The sequence below is a fragment of the Protopterus annectens genome, chromosome 5.part1 (assembly GCF_019279795.1).
Source record: "Protopterus annectens isolate FY-2018-M chromosome 5.part1, PAN1.0, whole genome shotgun sequence".
Classification (NCBI taxonomy): Eukaryota; Metazoa; Chordata; order Ceratodontiformes; family Protopteridae; genus Protopterus; species Protopterus annectens.
The window spans coordinates 681,472,345-681,494,668 of record NC_056736.1 but is presented as its reverse complement, the minus strand read 5'-3'; the positions used below and the strand labels follow the sequence as shown (position 1 = coordinate 681,494,668).

Genomic DNA, 22,324 nt, shown 5'->3' with positions numbered 1-22,324 from the left:
AATGCATATGTTTTAAAATGTTTACTTTTTTGTGTTAGATGTATGGTTGAGTTACGTGTGTATGTGCTTTTAGCTGTTTACTTTTGTTTGGGAGGGTAGAATTAAGGTTAAGGTACACGTGTATGTGTTTGGAACTGTTTTTTTTTTTTGTTTTTGGTTGGAACAGCGATTTCTTTCCCTAGGAAAGAAATCACTGTTCTGAGGTGTCGTCATTTTCAGCTTTCGCTGAAAAAGGGTCAATGAAACATCGTTCCCTGATTTAAGCATTCAATGTTTTAATATAGACCCTATCTGTTACACCACAGTATTTATTTAGTTTATTTGTTTGTTTACTGGGGTAGTACACTGATCACATACACTATTTGCAGGCAGAAACCAGGAAGCAACCCAGTATAGCACATTCCACTGCACTGGACAGGAAGGAATGACCAAAGCTCAGCTGCATAATTGTCTTTCTGGTCTGCAACTCCAGCACTCTGCATAAAAAGATATGCATGTCCAAATATGCTATAGCTATGTCTTAATATTTAGCACTTTGTGTGTGAAAAGTGGACTACAGCGACACATGTGTGTCTGCAGACAATGTTGGCATGTGTGTTCCTACTTTCATAAGTTCCAGTGATGGACAGTCCAGAAGAACAAGACAACATAGAGATGTTTTCAGAAGGATACCTGTGGCTACTTAGGATAGAGGTGTGCAAGTGTCATACTCCAATGATGCAGTAACACTAAAGAGGAATGGGTCACCCACATCCACCATTACAGAGGTCCCTTTACAAGTAAAGGCTATGCACACAGCTTAATCAGGTCATTATGGACATCTTCTAGATGAGACTCCGTCACAGGCTCACAGGTTCATTGGCTCAACTTGTCTTCTTGGCTTACACAACACATGAAATGTGTACTGCCCCTGAGATGAAGATGTCCAACACAGGGAGATAGAGCTGGGGGTGGAGGCATGGTTAGAAGCTACCATAATTTAAGGCACATCCATTAAATTTTAGTTTTTGACACATGTAAACCATCTGCAGGCTTTTTTATCTTAAAACTGATTATCTCTGCTGGTCTACAGACATTTACAGAATTTTTGCAATTTTGTTTCATTTTTATTTTGCAATTTTAAATGAAATTCAAACAAAATTTAGTCTTGCACTGTTGCATAAAGGGATAAAACCCTAACTATGGCACAGGTGACCTGGGTTCAATTAGCGACTCAGACATGTAAGATGTTCACAGAGATGATGAATATGTCATTGGTGGGGGGAGGGGGAGGTCTGCGTGTCCAGAAGCATGCAATGTGGTACAATTTCCCTGGGGAAAACAGAGGGAAACTACTACAGAGTGCTTCTGAGGATGGATAGGGTAGCTTGCTCATATCAGCCCTTTGCAAAACTGAGGAGTGGTTACGCATGGATCACCCATGCATGTCAAATCCAGGAGTGTTGTTGGCCTTACAAAAGGGTTGAGACTTAGTAGAAAAAAACCCACATCGAAATCATGACTCTGTCTCAGAATGCCTCATGCTCTTCACTGACCCACCCATAGTACAGAAACTCTAAATGTGTAAAGGATAGGGTAGGCAGACCCAGTGAAAGAGGAGAAACATCAGGGTTAGCTCAGCTAATAGTCAGCTGCATGGACAAAAGGGTTGGGAGGGTAGCCTAATGGTTAAAGTGTTTACCTAACAAACACAAGGTGCAGGGTTTGAGTCTCACAAGGGGTAATTAGCTAGGCCAGTTAGCTTAGTACTAACCTATGAACCTATAAAAAAGAAATAAAGTAAACAAAAAAAGCAGACAAAAGTTTACTTCTTACTTCTTTTACACTACATACAATTCTATCATTCAGCAATGGATCATGTAAATCACTAAAGCTATACTCTTTAGCCCGGTGTCTTAAATCAGTCACATATGAATCCGAAAAACCTCTTGTTAACTCTACTTACAGTTTGAAAACAAATGGCAAATGTTGGACAAATTATTTTTTTTCAGCTTAGACTACTTCAGCAAGGTGATCATTCTGGTGTCCAAGTTACTGTCACTCTTCAGTAATGCCATATGTAGACAAGCTGCAACCTGAACATCTATACAGACCTGAAATTGTAATATAAGGACTAAACTTCTGCAGCCACTGCTTCCAAGTTTCTGTCACATTACCTTGAAGAATCAGTGAGGCCAGCGGTGTGAGTTGAGGTATGGAGTTCATGAATCTTTAGTCACTGATAAATGTTGTGTCTTTCAGCTTTTCCCAGTTATGGGTTGCCACAGCAGAACTCCAGTCCGCTAATGATTGGCAGTAGATTTTTATGTACCGAGTTGCCAGCTCTAATGCACAACCTTCAACGAAGGTACACCCATTCATGCATGTCTCCACACAGAAGACACTCTAGCTGAGAATCGAACAGAACAACATCATACTGTGAGGCGACAACGCTACCGCAGCACCACCACCACAGTTAGTCACTGATAAATGAAAGTAGATAATGACTATTTCAAAATGTCTTTGCAGACCTAGGGCACTCGTAGTTATCTCTTATTATTACTCTTAGATCATGAGTGTCCTTTGTGCCTGCAGCATCCCATGCTAAAAATCTATATTAAGTACATTAGCCAGTTGTTCACCTTTGTATAGTACCTCACCATCCTGAGTAATTGGGCCAGATGTTTTTATTTTTCCTTTAGAGTGATTGATATAGGAATAACATTTCTTCATAGGATCTGTGGATAGTAAATATGTTTCATGCTTGCATATGACAATTCTTAAAGATGTCCTCAATCTTCTGTTAACTAATTTATAGGTGCGTTTCGCAGTGCCACTCTTACACCTTTTCCATATACTAACCATTTTATTTTTCTTCCTCAATAGTTATGTTCCATCAAGGAGGAGCATACCTCTTATGTTGTCTAGTAATATGTTTTTTACACTTGTTAAGATGTCCACTACATATGCTATCAAAAGTGCCCCAACTAATAACAACTTCTAAACCTGTAATTGATAAATCTTAATTTCGAATTAATTTGATGAATTATATGTAAATCAACAATTGTCTTGTCAGATATTGTCTTTGGCTGACAATGAGTGTTTATATAGCAATACAGACAAATTGAATGCTATGTGATCTGAACTACCAAGCAGGCACAATTGTTTTAAATTAATTATCTTATTTTGAATATTAGTAATAGATTCAAAATATTATCTGATACCTGATTACATCCCAGCATTACAGCGGCTACTTCATCCCTACACCACCTACAAGGCTCACAGCTCCAGTAACAAATCCCTCATAGACATAACTAAAGCAAATAATAATGCAGGTAGAATCTCTTCTCACATTCTAGTACAAAAAAAATGGAATACACTACCCACAGACCTAACAACCACATCCACTATATTACAATTAAAAGAAAAAAACCTCAAAGCCCACTTGATTGATACTTGGCTTTGTTCATGTTCTAACCCAGGCTAATCCACACTTTTAATTTACTACTCTGTCCACAATTGCATCCACCTCTCCACCAAAAACTCAGCAGCTAAACTTCAAACCTTGCTTTTTTCTCTACTCTTATAAACAACTGGTTTAATCTCTCTCCCCTTTCCTGTTTTCTGCAGTGGGTACCAGCATATCTCTTCCTGGCATGCATAGACATTAAAATTATTTTACTTCTATGATGCTTTACCCTGACTTATAAAACAGTGAATTTGTTATTTAACTCTTTGACATGTAAAAATTAGATTAGATTAGGTACCATAGTTTCTTTTAATGGTTTTATCACATCACATTTCTGTAACTATATTTGTTATACATGTGATATATCATTAACTTTGTTCAATAATGTGGTTATGATAAAATGTTTATTCAGAATTCTAATGTACATTGTGATGTTTACTAAATGTTGGAGCTTTTCCCCCGGGCCCCCGCTGAAAAAGGAATTATGCCCAGTCTGACTTTTCCGGTAATCAAATGTAAAATAAATAAATTATCTAACTTTATAGGAAAATCAATAATTTGAGTTGTTATGAATCAAAGATCATAAAAGTCTTCTTCTTTTTCCAAAACAGTCTCAACTGTCCCTTTAATCCAGTTTATCGTGGGAAAATTAAAATCATCCAATATAATTAAGTTATTAAATTTCATAAACTTATTAAATCCCTCAGTGTAAAAGTGTTGGTTTGAAGTTGACAGTGAGGGGCTTTTTCACAAATCAGTACGTGACTAGGGTTAGATACTGTGTTAACATTTAATTTCCTAGCTGTGACTGTCAAGGACCCTACCATATATTTGGAAGAAAACAAACCCTGCAACTCCTCCTCCATTTCTCCCTTTTCTCAAACAATTGCACAATTGACAGCCAGGTAATGAAACACCTTCACAATTACAAGATTCTGTGATCATAACCATGTCATATTTGTTGTTCAAATAAATTAGTTGGAATTAATTCATTTTCTTGTTCAGACTCCTAGCATTCCCATAGTGTATTTTTTATTAATTATTCTATCTTCCTTTAATATTTATGAGTTTAATATTGGAGAAAATTCCAAGAAATGTTTCACAATGTCAGAATATTTCTTATTCAACAGTTTACCTCCATAATAACTCAAATAAAACCTATCCTTATTGAATAGGTTTTCCTTTGTACAAACATCTTGCCATGGTCAAAGTCCAACTTTTCTTAAATATAAAAATTGTTCAAGCAGGTATTAAATAGCCGTGCTTTTGTAAACTGATAGTCAGTCAATGGTGGAGACACAATAATCTTGGAAAAGGACAAACTTTATTTAAAGAACATACCTCAAAAATGTCTTGGACCTGCATATACATGTGTAATAAAGGAGATTTTATTAAATCATTAACACCAACATGTAGCATTACTGATTTATAAGAATTCCTGCTGTTTAACAGACTCTGTAAACCTGAATGTAAATTTGTCGATCTACATTCACTGATGCCCAAGACTTACCTTTTCCCTATCAATTCTTCATAGTGGTCCAATACATTTTCTAATCATAGAGTCACAAATTACTAATACACCATGAGTATGCACCTTATGATATCTTTGCTTATGGCTAATCCTAAAATTTCCTCTAACAGCTGTTCTCTTAACCCTTTTTGTTTTTTAATTCAATCATTCTAGCTCTTCTCTGTACTGTTAATATCGGTCCTTGTTCTCTTCCATGCCCTAAATCCAATATCTGTGTCCAAGATATCTATAGCCTCTACCCTTTTAGAGGGCAGTTAGCCGTCTCCCCAAGACAAATTAGAAGACATAATACAATCAGCTTGAACCCCAGTATCCAGTATTTTTTGTTGGATGTTAGAGTACTATTTCCTACTATATCACTTTTAGTGATGTTTTGTTCAAATAAAACATTACAATTTTCCATCTGGAAACCTTGAGCTATTGTAAAATAGTCTTCACAGCTTGACAATAAACTATATGAACCTGATATTAATGTTGGTTTCAAGCAGGTCATCAAATGTGCTTATTCTTTCAAACAAAATTTCTGGACTATAATAAGCAGTTGTTAAAATTAAAAAAAAAGAACCAAATATCTGGACTATATTCAGTTTTTTTCAGCATGTGGGTAGCTAAGATCTGTTTATATCATGGAATCCAAATACTTGTTCCTGTTCATATCAGGCAAAGATCTGCAGCGGAAACATGCACCATAGATCATAGTGCGATGTAACAATAAATCTAGTACATTAACAAAGCACAAGGTTGACTTTAACAGAAAAAAATCATTTTTGGAGAGGGCAAGAACCTTTAATTTCCACACAGCTCCAAATCCTGAAATAATCAAACACTGAGCAGCTCTGGGGATAAAGAGAAACTGTCTTTCCATTACACTTCTGCAAGCTCACTGAATTAATTGCTATTGTTTCAGTTAAGAATGGGAGCCATTTGAACAAGAATGAGTATTCCCACGTTGTTGTAACTCACTATGATCATTCACAGGTACCCCCAATAAACAAACTTCCACAGCTTGATATGTACTTTTGTTTATTACAGACCATTAACAGAATGTCTGGCATATAAAGTTTTATCTTCCTTTATTGTATCAGTGCTAAATTTTATTAGGTGCACCACTTAAATGTTTACATTCCAAGCTAGACTTCTAATGGTAATCCCAGCATTTTAAGAAGAGAGAAATAACATCTCACTGAGAACTATAGGATTCCATAATAAGATGAAACTATTTTAAAACCCAACATAGATGTCTGTATGGCTACCGAAATACATTGGACATTATATGAGATGTACAGGCACCAGTATGAATAAGATTCACGGGATATAAACAGGGAAAAGATACATGTGCAATCATACATCTGAAGGTCATAGCTGTTTGGATATAAACATGTTATAACTCAGGGCACAACAAAGAATAACATGAAATGTGTTAACAAGGTTAGTGGAGTTCAGAAAGGAAAGATAAGAGTGAGAAAACAATTCCCTAGAATAATATTGCTAATTTTTGTTTTCATTTTGACTTAATGAAATGTGCAGAGATTTATACTATTGGATAGTCTCTGTATTTTTACATACACATGATAATATACATCACTTGATATGTTCTCTGGATCTTGAATAAAATGTGATTTTTCTCAAAAATATGTGCAGTTACCTGATTAAGTAGTTAAGACCAAATCCACCCAGTGCAGTCAATAAGATTAAGAGAAAGACCACCACCACAAGTACTGGTTCCACACCTGCAATTAAAAAATGAAACTTGACTACCATATACATGTTAAACAAAGAAAATTGTTTCTAAAAAGCACCAGATACATACATACATAAATTTATAAACACATTCATTTTCAGGGTTGGGCATACAAATCACTCATGCTACAAGTAAAAAAAACTGTAGACACCTGCAAATCAGAATTAAGACCCACAGTGCTGAAGAAGCGTGTTTTTGCTTTCTTTCCAGTAAAAAAAGAAAATACAGTAACTTGTTGTGTTTGCCATTTGGTGAAAACCTAAATTTTTCATCTCATGAAACACACAGAGTGGAATGATTCATATTTGAATAACATAGTGAAATATATAACATTATCCTGTTCAAACCAAACAATGTATCCTGCTACAATACAATTGTTTCAGAGGAATCTGACATCCAGAGTGACACTTTCAGTTTTGTAGCCCAGTAAAAGTATAATATATGGAATACCTAAAGATTAGTTGCTACCTGGGCTAGAACCTTGGCAGTCTTGTCCTTCCTACAGCTCTGTCCAATGCTCCTTCTCCTACTCAAATAACCATTAGGAACGGTTTACTCTATACTTTCATTCATTTTAAATAATGCAGTAAGTAGTGCCGGTGAAGTTTAAAAAAAATAGTAAATAAATAAACAAGTTCTGTTGTAAATGCAGTTTTGCTGGTGCCCTCTGTGAAATCAAATGCCTACTGATTTCATCAACTTCTTTTTTTAGTTATGATGTATCTACAATGTAATGTATACAATGCTGACTATTCAGAGCAGTTGAAACATTTTGCTAGGTATGCTGGATGTTTTTATATTTGAACGCTTACGTATGACTGTGGTTTCATTAGTTTCATGGTCTTTTTTCTCTTTTCATAAGGGGCATTAAATGTCCTACCCTCCTGCACATTTTCAATTAATGTTGTCTGCGGTGGGAGGAGGCATTGAGAAAGACCTGGAACTGTTTATCTGATTTATCTATAGCTGCCAGGGACTCTTATTCTGGGCATAGGTGTCATTTTGACACTCAAAGAGCTGTAACATCTAGCCTGGGGGGATGCCTCTGGATATCCAACAAACAGCAGATCTTGCTCAGCTAGAGTCTGTTATGTTTGAGAAGGCTAATGTTTCTTGTATAGTGATTAGCCCAAGTGTGAAAATACTGTCTAGGAATATTGGTGATACTTTCTACGTAATTAGAAGGACTAGGATTCTACAAAGGTTAAGAAGAGAGGGGCCCCAGATAGTATAACTCCTGAAAACTAAACTTAAGGTGAGGGATTTCAAGAAATTTAAATCTAGACAATACCATACAGTAATTTCAGATCACAAACCTGGAGGAGGGATGAGAGGGTGCTTTTAATGTTCTACTATTCACTAGATGTGGTCACCCATCGGTTTAGATGCAATGCGAAAGGACAATGGCTGATATAGGAGGGTTTAGTCAATGGCACGTCTTGGGTTATATGTAATCTGTATGCCCCAAATGAGATTGACAATAGCTTCTTTGCTGATTCTTTTTAAAGTTTGGGGAAGGGAGTTAGGCCTATAGCAGGTAACATTTTGTGACTTTTAGTTTGAAATTTTAATGTGACATTGGATGAAGAAAAGATAGGATGTTTGGGAAAAGAGAACCATATAACTAATATCAGGAGCTACTGAATAGTTGGTTAAATGGGGGACAGTGGTTAGATCATTGAAGGGATTGTCACCCAGATGTTTTTACTTTGACAATCTCTACAGATTTAGCCCATCGGGGAGCAGGATAGATTATAGTTTTATTCCCCAAAGCATTCAGACATAGAGTACACTCCCCTATGATCCACAAATTTGGGATGTCAGATCACTTCATGATTACTGTATTAATAAGAAATAAGGATAAAGACAGGATGTTTAGGAAATGGAAATGCATCCACTTTAGGTGGTCCTCTGTGTCTCATAAGCAGACCCTTAAGTCCCTTGTTATTGGATTCACTGCCAATGAGGAGACTACTTGAAATAGGGTACAGTGGAAAACTGCTGTCAGGGGTGCTGCTGGATTTTAAAGATGCTAGAACTGAAATCTGTCCAACAGAATACGGTAGAATGGGAAGATTGGACCACCCTAGAGATCACCTGGGACTACTGAGATTAATCTGCTTGAGTTCACAAAGGTGGACAAAAGGTCCAAATGGAGAGGTGATGAAATCATAAAAAAAAAGCACAGTAGTATTGCTGGAACTGAATTCACCCTTAAGTCTTGGGGAGTATCTTCATCGGATGGATCCTGTTTTCATAAAATCTCACAAACACAATGCTGATATATAGACTGCATCCTACAGAGCATAATCATGGACAGCGGCAGGTTAAAGAGTAAAAAGGGGGAGCTGGGTGCACAAGTCCCAAGATAAAAAGTGCCAAATCCTGGTAGGTGCACTGGTGCCAGAACTGGAAAAAAATGGCTGTATAGAATCCCGAAGACATGGAAACATTCCTGCAATAGAGCTCGGCCAGCTCTGCCCCCCCATTGTAGAAGGCAGTAGTAGTGCACAAAAAACACAAAAACTGATGGACTAAATAAAGAGCCATAAAGTTGACAGAGTGGACTATTGAGGATAAGGAAGACATTCTCGTTACTATTATGGAAAAGCCCGGAATTTCCAGACAAAAGATATTCAGAAAGATTAAGTGGGAAATTTGAAGAAAGAAAAACAACTGCACAAGGAAATTTGTCAGTAGCTTCAAATGCAAATTGGCATTTATTAAGACAATAGCAATAGATCCATAAAAATTGTTACACAGACAAAGAAACTTTGTGCCACCTGGAAAAAGACATGACAGAGGAAGTGGAAAAATATAAAGAACAAAACGCAGAGATTTTTGAAAGATATAAAAAAAAAGAAATATATATATATATATATATATATATATATATATATATATACATATGGGTCACCTTCAGATGCCCGACAACGCGTTTCGCTGACACGGAATCCGACGGGATGAAAACACCGACAACGCAGATGACCGACAAGGTGAGAACCCGACGGACTCGGTAAGTGTGCGATCGAGTGAGGGATTTAGTGTTAGGGAGCGGACAGGTAAGTGTGCGATAGTGAGGGACTGTGGGTTTAGGGGTGGGTTAAGTGAGTTAGGGTTAGGGTGCAGGTAGGGTGTGTGTGCGATAGTGAGGGACTGTAGGTTTAGGGGTGGGTTAAGTGAGTTAGGGTTAGGGTGCAGGTAGGGTGAGTGTGCGGTAGTGTCGGACCTTGGGGTTAGGGGTGCAGGTAGGGTGAGTGTGCGGTAGTGTCGGATCTTGGGGTTAGGGGTGGGTAAGTGAGTTAGGGTTAGGGTGCAGGTAGGGTAAGTGTGCGGTAGTGTCGGACCTTAGGGTTAGGGTTTGGGTTAGGGATAGTGGATATGTTATGTAGTGTACTGTGTTGTTTACGTGTAGTGTGTTGGTGTAATGGTTTTCGGTGTTTTGCGTTGTCGGTATTTTTTGTTGTCGGTCTTTTGGTGTCGGTGATTAGTGTGTAGGCGAAACGCGATTTCGGGGATATAAAGGTGATCCATATATATATATATATATATATATATATATTATGGGAAAGAAAAAGACATCTGATATGGTGCAATATTTATGCAAAGGACAAAGCCAAACTAATCAATAAAAAAAAAAAAAACAGCTCCAAAGATGTTTGAAGAGCAAAGGCATTCAGATGTGGAAAATGTCACAATAGAAAAAAATAAGAAAACAAAGGGGAAACACAGAACAGATGATTAGTGAGGCTGAAGTTAAACAAATAGAAATGGACGTTATGGAATATCTGCAAAATGAAATATTTTGTGTAGAATGTCTAACACGGGTTATGTGACAGCATGATAGAATAATGAGTCCCCATTTTTTTTATTTCTCCTAATCTTTTGGGTTTCTAATACCATGATGGGAATGGACCCCATTCCTAAGTCAAAGTACGATTAAAATTCATGAAATTAGTATTGTTTCAGTCTTTGATGTCAGCCAAAAGTGCTCTTCGCAGCACCCACAATGTGCCCAGTAATGACTCCTTCTGCAATTCGTATGGAGTTACATGGATTGGTAACATATCTAAATACGATTGTAGATTCTTTTTTATAAGACCCATTGCTCCTACTACTATTGGAACTGTCTGGGTATCTTTCTTCCACACTGCTCTCATTTCTGCCTGCAGATCCTGGTATTTTATGACTTTGTGTCTCTCTGCATGCAAGACACTGTAGTCACTGGGTGTGGTGGTTTTAATGATTAATGCTACTTTTGTCTTCTTTTCTTGGACCACTATATCCAGTTTTCTAGCATCTATCTTTTGAACTTTTGGTAATGGGTGATCCCATGTGATATAAACTTCATCATTTTTTATGATGCTTTGTGGCTCATGTTTCCAGCATTTTTCCACCAATTCGATACCATAATGTTTGCACAATCCCAAGTGCAACAGTCTCTCCACATTATTATGCCTTTCAGTATACAGTCCTTCTGCCATTAGTGTGTCTCAACCAGCAACCAGGTGTGTGACTGTTTCCAATTCGGTTTTACAAAACCTACATTTGTCTGTTTCTACCACATGTTCAATGCACTTTGTAAACCGGCGTGTACGTAGCCCACTATCTTTGGCTGCTAATATTAACCTTTCATCTCTTGGTTTGAATTGCCCTCTCTTTAACCATTCTTGTGTTCATTCCTGAACCACATGAAGTTCTTCCAGAAGTTTTCTATACTTGCAACTATATTTATGCATTTTCCACATTTCTTGCCTTCTCATCTGGTCCTTCACCTTATATTCTGTCTTTTGTTTTTCAGCACATTCAGTTGCTGGTTTGATTTCCATTCCTGCTTGACATCAATATGCTTCTGCTAAATTAAGCAGAGAAGTTATCTTAGATTTAGTCTCCTCATGTTTCAAAACTTTCACTATATTTGGGTCTTGTGAGATCAGCAGATATAACTGTGAAGTTCCACGATTGCAGATCTATACATATAATCAATTTCAAGGAGGCCCATCCCTCCTTCGGAATGGGGAATATATAATCTTGGTATGCACTGATTTTTATAAATCATTTGGTGGGCATGAAGCATCCTTCTTGTTTTAATATCTAATCTATCCAACACTTTTTGGGGCCAGTCAATCACTAAGCCATGATAAAGGACAGATTATTATCCCAGGGATAAAAATTCAAAGGGGAATATTCCAGGGTGACTCTGTCACCATTGCTATTCTGCTTTGCCATTAACCCATTAAACTGTTTACTTAACAGCTTAGGCCATGGCTACAATTTGGCACGCAGAAAACAACAAGCTCTAATGACTTCTCATCTTCTCTTTGTCCTTCATTTAAAACTGTATAGCTCATCAGATAAGGAATTGAAAGCACATCTATACTTTCCACTGTGTGATACTTTAAACCTCTTGTATCAGAGGCAACATGGGATATATGCGAATTACCATTTAGGATATCAGGTGTTTCAGCTAAATGGCAATTCTGAATGTCCAAGACCTTTTCTTTTACTTTTAAGTCTATTTATGGACAATTTCAGGCCAATAAAGCCAGATTTTTCTTTTTGCATTTTTAACCAATTGATTTTACTGTGTGATCTTTTTACTCACTGGTTTAGTTTGTTAGTTGGGATATTTTGTAGACACCCTAATGTGTATGGATATCAATTGGGTACAATAACCCTGTGTTTCCAAAAGTCAAACATTTCCCTTATGCTGTTCTGATAATGCCATAAGAAGGCAGAAACATGCATGTCCACAGCTAGAGGGGTTTGTCTTTATTGGCCTGAAATTGTCCATAAATAGACTTAACAGTAAAAGTAAAAGAAAAAGTCTTGGACATTCAGAATTGCCATTTAGCTGAAACACCTGATATCCTAAAGGGTAATTTGTATATATCCTATGTTGCCTCTGATACAAGAGGTTTAAGGTATCACATAGTGGAAAGCCTAGCTTTGCTAGATTTTTCTTTTTGCATTTTTAACCAATTGGTTTTCCTGTGTAAACTTTTTACTCACTGGTTTAGTTTGTTAGTTGGGATATTTTGTAGACACCCTAATGTTTATGGATATCAGTTGAGTACTACAACCCTGTGTTTCCAAAAGTCAAACATTCCTTTTATGCTGTGCTGATGATGCCATAAGAAGGCAGAAACATGCATGTCCACAGCTAGAGGGGTTTGGCTTTATTGGCCTGAAATTGTCCATAAATAGACTTAACAGTAAAAGTAAGAGTAAAAGAGAAAGTCTTGGCCATTCAGAATTGTCATTTAGCTGAAACACCTGATATCCTAAAGGGTAATTTGCATATATCCCATGCTGTCTCTGATACAAGAGGTTTAAGGTATCACACAGGAAAGTCTAACTTTGCTAGATTTTTCTTTTTGTGTTTTTAACCAATTGGTTTTCCTGTGTGACCTTTTACTCACTGGTTTAGTTGGCCAGTCAATCACTCCAAAACTGTAAGTTAGGACAGGAAGAACAAATTGGTTTATTGCTTGGATCTTGTTCCTACATGTCAATGCTGTTCTCAGGATTAATTTAAAGTTTACTAAAGTGTTCCTTACTGAGTTTTATTTGCATTTGTTCATGTTTTATTGTTGATCCTTCATCAATTCCTAAGTATTTACACACTCCCTCTTGCTCGAGTTCTTTTATATCACATTCTTGTCCCAAACTGATGTTTTCTTGGCACTGCAGTTTTATTACTTTAAAGGTAGCTTTTGCACATTTATCAAGACCAAATGACATTCTAATATCATCTGAAAAAGTTTTGACAACTTGCAGCTGTGCTTTCAATTCCTCATCTGATGAGCTATACAGTTTTAAATCCTTGACAAAGAGAAGAAGTCATTAGACTTTATTGTTTTCTGGGAGCCGAATTGTAGCCATAGCCTAAGCTGTTAAGTAAACAGCTTAATGAGTTATTGACAAGGCAGAATAGCAATGGTAACAGAGTCACCCTGGAATATCCCCATTTGAATGTTTATCCCTGGGATAATAATCTGTCCTTTATCATGGCTTAAAGGCAAAGTGGTCTGCCATTGTTTCATGGTTACTGTAATGTAGTCAATCAGTGTAATATTATACATTTTTAAGCACTCTTTTATCCATGAATGTGGGATACTATCAGATGTTTTTTTTTTGTGGTCAATCCATGCCATACGTAGATTCTTCCCCTTTTTACAGTTCTCCACTATAACTTTATTTAACAACAAATTATCATTTGTTCCATATGACTTTCTTTTATCGCCCTTTTGTTCTAGTGCCATAATTCAGTTTTCTTCTAAATGACTATAAACTCTGTCAGCATCAATTCCCATGTATATTTTATACGTCATTGGAGGGCAAGTTATTGGTCTATAATTTTTAGGGTAGCTTGAAGGTTCACTCTTAAGTAAGAACATCATTTTGCCTGTTGTTAGCCAGTGTGGGGTCTGTTTGGGGTGTGCATATGAATAGTTCATACTCGTGGCTAAATCCTTGTGCAAATATGTTAATACTTTTAACCAAAAGTTAGGTAGTGCATCTGGGCCTGGGGTTTTCCATTTAGAAGCTTTTCTTAACTTTGTTTCAATCTCTCTGGATGTTACTTCATCCCATTTCATATCCTGTACCTTTAAACTTTTAATTCATTCTTTTACTTATTCTATCCATTTTGGATCTTTGTTATGTTCCACAGGATCTTCATAGATGCTTCTCCAAAATGTATCTACTTCCTCTTTTTTGGCGGTCTTTCAATTCCTTTTACCCTCTTTCCCAATTCTCTATAAAACTTTTTTGGGTCATCAATAAATTGCTTATTTTGTACTTTTCCCTTATATTTATCTGTGTATCTTCTAGGTTTTTCCGCTGTGCTGAAATTTTTAGTTTATTTGCAATAGTGCATGATAGATCCTGATCTGTTCTAATACTGTGCATTGCTTTTATCACATCTGTCTTTTTTAGTATTTTTGTTGATCTATTCCCTCTTCTATAATTTTCTAACAGTGACACTTCTTGTCTTAACTGCTTTATAGGTTTCTCTATTTGATACTTCCATGATGGTATTCAGTTTCTCCCCTTCCTTTCCCACACTACCCTGTGTTCTTGTAGTAGAACTTTATCAGTTATTAATTTAGCAGCACAGTAGTATATCCTGTTTACTTCTGTTATATCGCATGGATCTCTGTGGACAGTCCTAATTACTGCATTCATTTGTTTTATCAGACTTCTTACCTTTTGGGTTTTATTGACTTCCTGCAATCTATTTCTCTCATTGATCTTAATATATCTATCCATGTCCATTAAATCAAGCAACTCTTCTCTTTTTTTCCAAACTGAGGGCACATCCCTTGTTTTCCATTTTCTGCGGGCATTCTATAGAAAGTTCTAGAGCATCTTCCTGTGACACATTCTCTTCAGTTTCACCCTGTGTTATCTGTGCCTCTGTCATATGGGAACTCACTGGCCTATCCCCACATTAAGGAGAAAGAGGTGGAGCAGGAGACATCTGAAGATGAAATATAGACATGGGAAAGAAAAAGAGATCTGATATGGTGCAATATTTATGCAATGGAGAAAGCAAAAGTAATCAATATAAAAAAGCAGCACCAAAGATATTTGAAGAGAAATACAGGCAAAAGCATCTGGGATATGGAAAATGTTGCGATACAAAAAATAAGAAAACAAAGGGGGACATAGAACAGTGGATTAGTAAGATACAAGTTAAACAAGTAGAAATTAAAGTTATGCAATACATGTGAAGTGAATGTTTTTATGTTTCCAACACAGGTAATGTCACAGCATGATGGAACAATTAGTGTCCAAATTAAGGAGAAACAGGTGGACCGGGAGACATCTGAAGAAGAAATATGGACATGGAAAAGAAAAAGAAATCTGTATGGTGCAGGAGTTATTCAAAAAAGAAAACAAAAGTAATTATTCAAAAAAGTAGCACTAAAGATACTTGAAGAGAAATACAGGCGAAGCCACCCAGATAAGGAAAATTTCATAATACAAAAAAGGGTAAAACAAAGGGGAAATGTAGAAAAAAGGATTTGTAATGGAGAATTTAAAGAAATACAAAATTAAGTAATGGATTACCTACAAAGTGACTAAGTGTAAAAAATCCAGCACAGGTAATGTCACAACATGATGGAACACTGAGTCCTCAAACAAAGAAGTAACAGGTGCAATGGGAGGAATCTGATGACCTGCCACGTGATGATGCTCTGGAGCCTTCAGCAGGAAACAGATGCAAAAGTTCAGTTGGAGTTGCACAACAAGTTAAGGAGCAGGAAACTCTCGCAGCTCTGCCACAGGCAATGTTGGGGAGCGATGGGCTAATGAGTTTCCATTTGAAGGAGCAGAAAATGACGCAGGATTCAACTGAAAAGGGTATGTCACAGGAAGATGTTCTGGAACTTTCTGTAGAATGCCATCTGGAAACAAAGAGCAAATGGTATGCTCTCAGTTTAGAAGAAAATGATCTAAGGGAGGAGTTGCTTGGTTTAATAGAGACGGATAAACCTAATATGATTGATGAAAGATATTACAGTAAGTAAATAAGACCCAAAGTGTTAGAAGACTAGTAAAACAGATGAACACATTAATCAAGACTATTAACAGAAGTTCATGTGATATTGCCAAAGTAAACTGAGTATATTACAATGCAGCTCTGTTAATGACATGTAAAGTCTTACCACAAAAAACCTAGACCAATAAGAAAAGGAAGGGGAAAAAATGCCATCATAGAAGCACTGAATGGAGAAAACTATAAAGCAATTTAGACAACAAGTGCCACTGTTAGAAGAGTACAGAAGAGGGAACAGAATCAACAAAAATACTTAGAAGTAAAGATGTTATGAAAGCAAAGCACAGTATCAGAAGAGAGCAGGCTCTAATATACACTATTTCAAATAATAAACTAAAAATATCAGCAAAGGCAGAAAAACCTGGAGGTTATGCAGATAAATATAAAGGAAAAGTACAAAATAAGCAATTCATCGATGACCCAAAAAGTTTTATAGAAAACATGGTAAACAAGGCAAAAGGAATTGAAACACCACCAAAAAAGAAGAAATAGACACATTTTGGAGAAATATTTATAAAGACCCTGTGGAACATAACAAAGATGCTTATTGGATAGAAAAATTACAATAAACATTAAGGTGTTCAATTGTACAGGATATGAATTGGGATGAAGCAATAGCAAGAGAAAGGGAAACAAAATTAAGAAAACCTCCCAAATGGAAAACCCCAGGCCAAGATGCAATACCTAACCTCTAGCTAAAAGTATTAACACATTTACACAAAGATTTAGCCTTGAGTAAGAACTACTTATATGTGCATCCCAAGCAGATATCAAACTGGTTAACAACAGGAAAATGATCCTTCCCCTTAACAGTGAACCTGTAAGCCACCCTAAAAGCTATAGACCAATAACATGCCTTCTCGCTATATACAAACTGTATACTGAAACTGATGTAGGCAGAGTTTATAGTCATTTAGGAAAAAAATTCAGTCATGGCATTAGAACAAAAGAGTAACAACAGAAAGTCATATGAAACAAATGATCATTTGTTGCTAAATAAAGTCTATTATGTCTTTATTTAGCAACAAATAATAATGTGCTCCATATGACTTTCTATTATTACTCTATTATGAGAATTGTAAACATGGGAAGAATCTATGTCTGGCATGGCTAGACTACAAAAAAGCATATGACAGCATAATGCACCCATGGATGAAGGAGGGCTTACAGATGTATAAGATATATTCTAAGATACATCCTACATTAATCAGTTACATTACAGTGACCATGAAATAGTGGCAGACCACTTCGCAATTGAGCCATGACAAAGGACAAATTTTTATCCCAGGGATAAAAATTCAAAGGGGATATTCCAGGATGATTTATTGCCGCTGATGTTCGTCTTGTCCTTTGCCCATTAAGTTGTTTACTTAACGGATTAGGAGATGGTTACAATTTGGATCTGAAAATGACCTTGTCTTAAAACATCTAATGTTCTTTTTGTGGACGATTTAAAACTGTAGAGTTCATCAGATGAGGAGATGAAAGCACAACTGTAAATGGTTACACTTTCTTATATAATACAAGAATGTCATTCGGTCTCGATAAATGTGCAAAAGCAACATTTAAAGCAGGAAAGTTGCAGTAATGAGAAAATCTAGGAGAGGGATGCAATATGAAGGAACTTGAGCAGGAAGGAGTGTATAAATATTTGGGAACTGATGAAGGATCAACAATAAAACTTGATGAAATGCAAATAAAAATCAGTAAGGAATACTTCAAAAGACTAAAGCTAATATTGAAATTGGGGTTGACATCTAGGAATAAAGTCCAGCCTATAAACCAATTTGCCCTTCCTGTTCTAACTTACAGTTTTGGTGTGATTGACTAGATACTGGATCAGATGGACAGGAAAACAAGAAAAATGTTTCCCTGTTATCAAATGATTTATATGAACATCAGTGTATACTAAACTATAAACATCAGTGTATACCAAAATATAAACATCAGTGTATACCAAAATTACATAGGCCTCCTTGAAACTGATTACATGTTTAGAGCTGCAGTCTTGAGAATGCATGCATATCTGCTGACCCCATAAGATCCAAACATAGTGAATGCTTTAAAGCATGAAGAGAAGGAGTCTAAGATGACTTTTCTGTTTAGTTTAGCAGGAGCATTTTTGTGTCAAATGGGAATGGAAATCAAACCAGAAGGAGACAAAAATCAGATAGCAACTGAATGTGCCAAAAAACACATAAAAAGTAATAAAAGGAGAAGGATCTCATAAGAAGGAAAGAAATGTGTAAACGCCATAAATATAGTAGAAGTATAGAGATCTCTTGGAATGACCTCATGTTGATCAGGATTTGATGCAGGATTGGTTAGGGAGAGGTGAGTTGAAACCAATAGATGAAAGGTTAATAATGGCAGCCCAGGATAGTGGACTACATACATGTTGGTTTACAAAGTCCAATGAACATGTGGGAGAAACTGACAAATGTAGGTTCTGTAAAAAAGATTTGAGAACAGTCACATATCTTCTTGCTGGGTGTGATACGCTTATGACAGAGGCCCTGTACACTGAAAAGGACAATAATATGGCAAGACTGTTGCGTCAGATATTTTGTAAGCACTTCAATATAGAAGTAGCTGAGAAACATTGGAAACATGAATGACAAAGTATTACAGACAATGATGAAGTATACATCACATGGGATCACCATTACCAACAGTTCCAAAAATACATGCGAGAAAACCAGATATAGTAGTTCATGAAAAAAAAGACAAAAGTAGCATTGATCATTGAAACTGGTAGACCTAGTGATTAAAGTGTCTCACTTACGGAGAAAGTGATAAAGTATTAGGATTTTAGGCAGAAATGAGAGCAATGAGGAAGAATGATACATAGACAGTTCCAACAGTAGCAGAAGCAATGAATAAAAAAAAAAAAGAATTTACAGTCATACTCAGATATGCTACCAATTCATGTAAATCCATATGAATTGCAGAAGGAATCAATTCTGGGCACATTGTGCGTGCTGAGAACAATTTTTGCTAACATCAAAGATCAAAACAATACTAAATTCACGATCTTTAACTATACTCTATCTTAGGAATGGTGTCCATTCCCTTTATGGTATAAGAAATACAAAAGGCTTGGAGAAATTAAACTGAGATTAATCTGCTGGAGCTTGCAAATGCAGAGCTCATGAGAAAAGGATAATTTTGGTGGTTTCCGCAAGTGTATAACTTGTCTTTTTCAAGCAATTTATTAGTAACAGCTATCTTCCTAGTGTTCTGTTGCAACCTGGAGGAGACGTTACATCAGAGCATGATAATATTAGGAAGGCCTTTTCTATTGTATATCATTCTACAGTTCATGACTGAAGCAAAGTAACAGAATTGATTGGATCTTTGCTGCTGCAAGGACTGCACAGATTAGTCCTTTTTATAGAAGGGAACTTGATAAATTTATTGGCTGTTTTGAAATGGCAAAGAGATATCAAAACTCAAGCCTAACAAGGTAATACACATACATGGCCTTTTGGCAGAGTCCTGTAAGTCAGGTGGGGAAGCCCTACAACTCAGAAGGGTTTATGAAAGAATCCTTTAGGGATATCGGCCGGGCAGTCATAATGTTTATCACTAAAACCCATTTTGAGACTGCCTTTTTAAATGACTTCTGTGCTATCTCATTATTTAACCTTGATCTAAAGATTTTACATAAAATTTTGGCAGTGAAAGTACATCCTTCCTACCCCAAATAGTTCAGCAGGGCCAAAATGATTTCATAAAGGGGAGGAGACCTCTCAACTGTGCAGATTTTCAAAGAATGTCCAGATTTTGGCCTCATATTTTTGGTCTGTTTTTCATAGCATTCATAGTATTTCATAGTATTTCATTTCATCTTAGCAGACATCGTAAAGCTAACCTCCCCCCACAGGTCTTACTTACTTTCTACAGAGCCATGATTGAGAGCGTACTGGTAAACAACATCATTGTCTGGTATGGAAATTGCTGTGAAGCTGATCGGAAGGCACTGTATAAGATTGTTAAACAGGCTGCAAAAATCATTGGCTCCAACCTTCAATCCCTACGGGACATATATTCAAACAGATGCTATGGTACAGTCTGAACACTATTGAGGGATGTACATCATCCGGCTTACAGACTGTTCAAACTCTTGCCAACAAGGAAGTGCCACAGAAGTATTACATGCAGGACATCCAGATTTCATAACAGCTTCTTCCCACATGCTATCAGACTGTTGAAAAACATGTCATTGTTATTTACATAGCTCTCTGCATAGCTCACTTTATATGTCTCTATCTGCACTAGGAAAACTGTAAACCGTAAGTTTATGGCATATATTGGTTGTGGGTAAGTTTTTTACATGTGTGCCTCTTTATTTATTCATAGTACTGTTTGGTGCTGCGGTAGCATTGTCGCCACACAGTAAGACGTTGTGCTGTTCGATTCTCAGCTAGGGCGTCTTCTGTGTGGATACATGCGTGAATGGGCATACCTTTGCTGAAGGTTGAGCATCAGAGCCGGCAACTCTGCACGTAAAAATCTACTGCCAATCATTAGTGGACCGGAGTTCCGCTGTGGCGACCCCTAACCGGGAAAAGCTGAAAGACACAACAACAACAACTGTTTGTTATATATCAAAAAAATAGCTGGTCAGGCAGAAGTGTAGAACAAACAGGAACTTTAATAAAACTTTACACACTGAATAAAATCAATAAAACAATAAAAACCAAGATAAGCGCTTTCGTACACACAGGTACTTCTTCAGATCCATAAAATACTGCATCCACAGTGAGTTTTTATATGCACAACCTGGTGTTTCAAGTCACGTGATTTCAGTAAAGGCCTAATTGGAATAGCTTCATTTAACCCTTTACCTTCATTGGCTCTAAGCAAATGCATCCATTTTATTTCAATACATTCTGTCTTAGTTTTTACATCACCACCTCTCAAGCCTGGTATGTACATATCCAAAACTATAAACTTAAACCAGTGTTCACACCCTGCTGACATAACATGTTTTGATAAAGCATTCCTCACATCTTGCTTGCTAATACCATAAACATGCTCTCTAATCCTATCTCTTAAACAGCGGTTGGTCTTCCCAACGTAAAAACTTTGACAAATTACACATGACGCACAGTAGATTATATTCTTACTACCACAGTCAGCATGTAATCTAATTCTAAACACCTGTCCTGTAACTTTGTGTACAAAGTGGTCATCTGAATCCACATATCTACATGCACTACAATGATGGCATGGGAATGTCCCTATCCTCTGGCTAGAGGCTCTCCTCTGACCGTCAGATAGGGGTTTATAACATAACATTTTCTTTAATAAGGGGCGATTCTTAAAACAAAAAGATGGTGCGTTTCCTAGTAGCCCTTTACACTTATCAGAGGTTAGAATTCTCCAGTGTTTTCTAATAATTTCATATATGCGTCCTGAATCCTTTGAATATGTAAGGCTCATACGTACCTCATGAGACTTTAAAGAAGAGATGATGCTATTTACGTTAGATGTAGCTTCACTCTTTACTTGTATTCCAAATGATGAAGGTATTGATAGTGTCAGGAGGAGCTTGAATAGGGACCCTGCTTCTCATAGTGATAAAGTCTATCTGGTCTGCACATTGCTAGAGCATATTCTGGGACATAATGCATTTATGTTTGAGAGTAAATATTTTTTGCAACAAAAAGGAGTAGCAATGGGCATGGCATGTGCGAACAGTTACGCCAATTTGGTTCTGATGGAATGGGAGCGGGAGTACGTTTTTTCTGACATTAACACTTTCAAAAGTTCAATACTGTTTTATGGTCATTATGTGGATGATCTGTTTCTTGTTTGGGGGGACACAGAGAGAAGTTTAGATCAGTTTGTGTGTTATTTGAATAACACTACTAGCTTTCTCCATTTTTCTTATGAATGCTCTACTGAGTTTATTTCATTCTTGGATGTTATGGTAGTTAAGACTGCAGGAGGTCTGTACACAAAACAGTTTGTTAAATCATGTAAGACCAACGATACAGTACATTCACGCAGTATGCACCCAAGACATGT

The 22,324-nt window shown here is 36.7% G+C and overlaps 1 protein-coding gene across 1 annotated transcript in view; it reads right to left on the bottom strand.

Annotated features, from left to right (window-relative positions):
• Positions 1 to 22,324, bottom strand: part of LOC122803256 (retinal guanylyl cyclase 2-like) — a 665,947-nt gene that overhangs the window by 391,854 nt on the left and 251,769 nt on the right. The window contains exon 4 of the mRNA XM_044072849.1: positions 6,625 to 6,709. Within this exon, the coding sequence (XP_043928784.1) occupies positions 6,625 to 6,709 (85 nt within the window). The remainder of the gene's footprint in view (positions 1 to 6,624; positions 6,710 to 22,324) is intronic.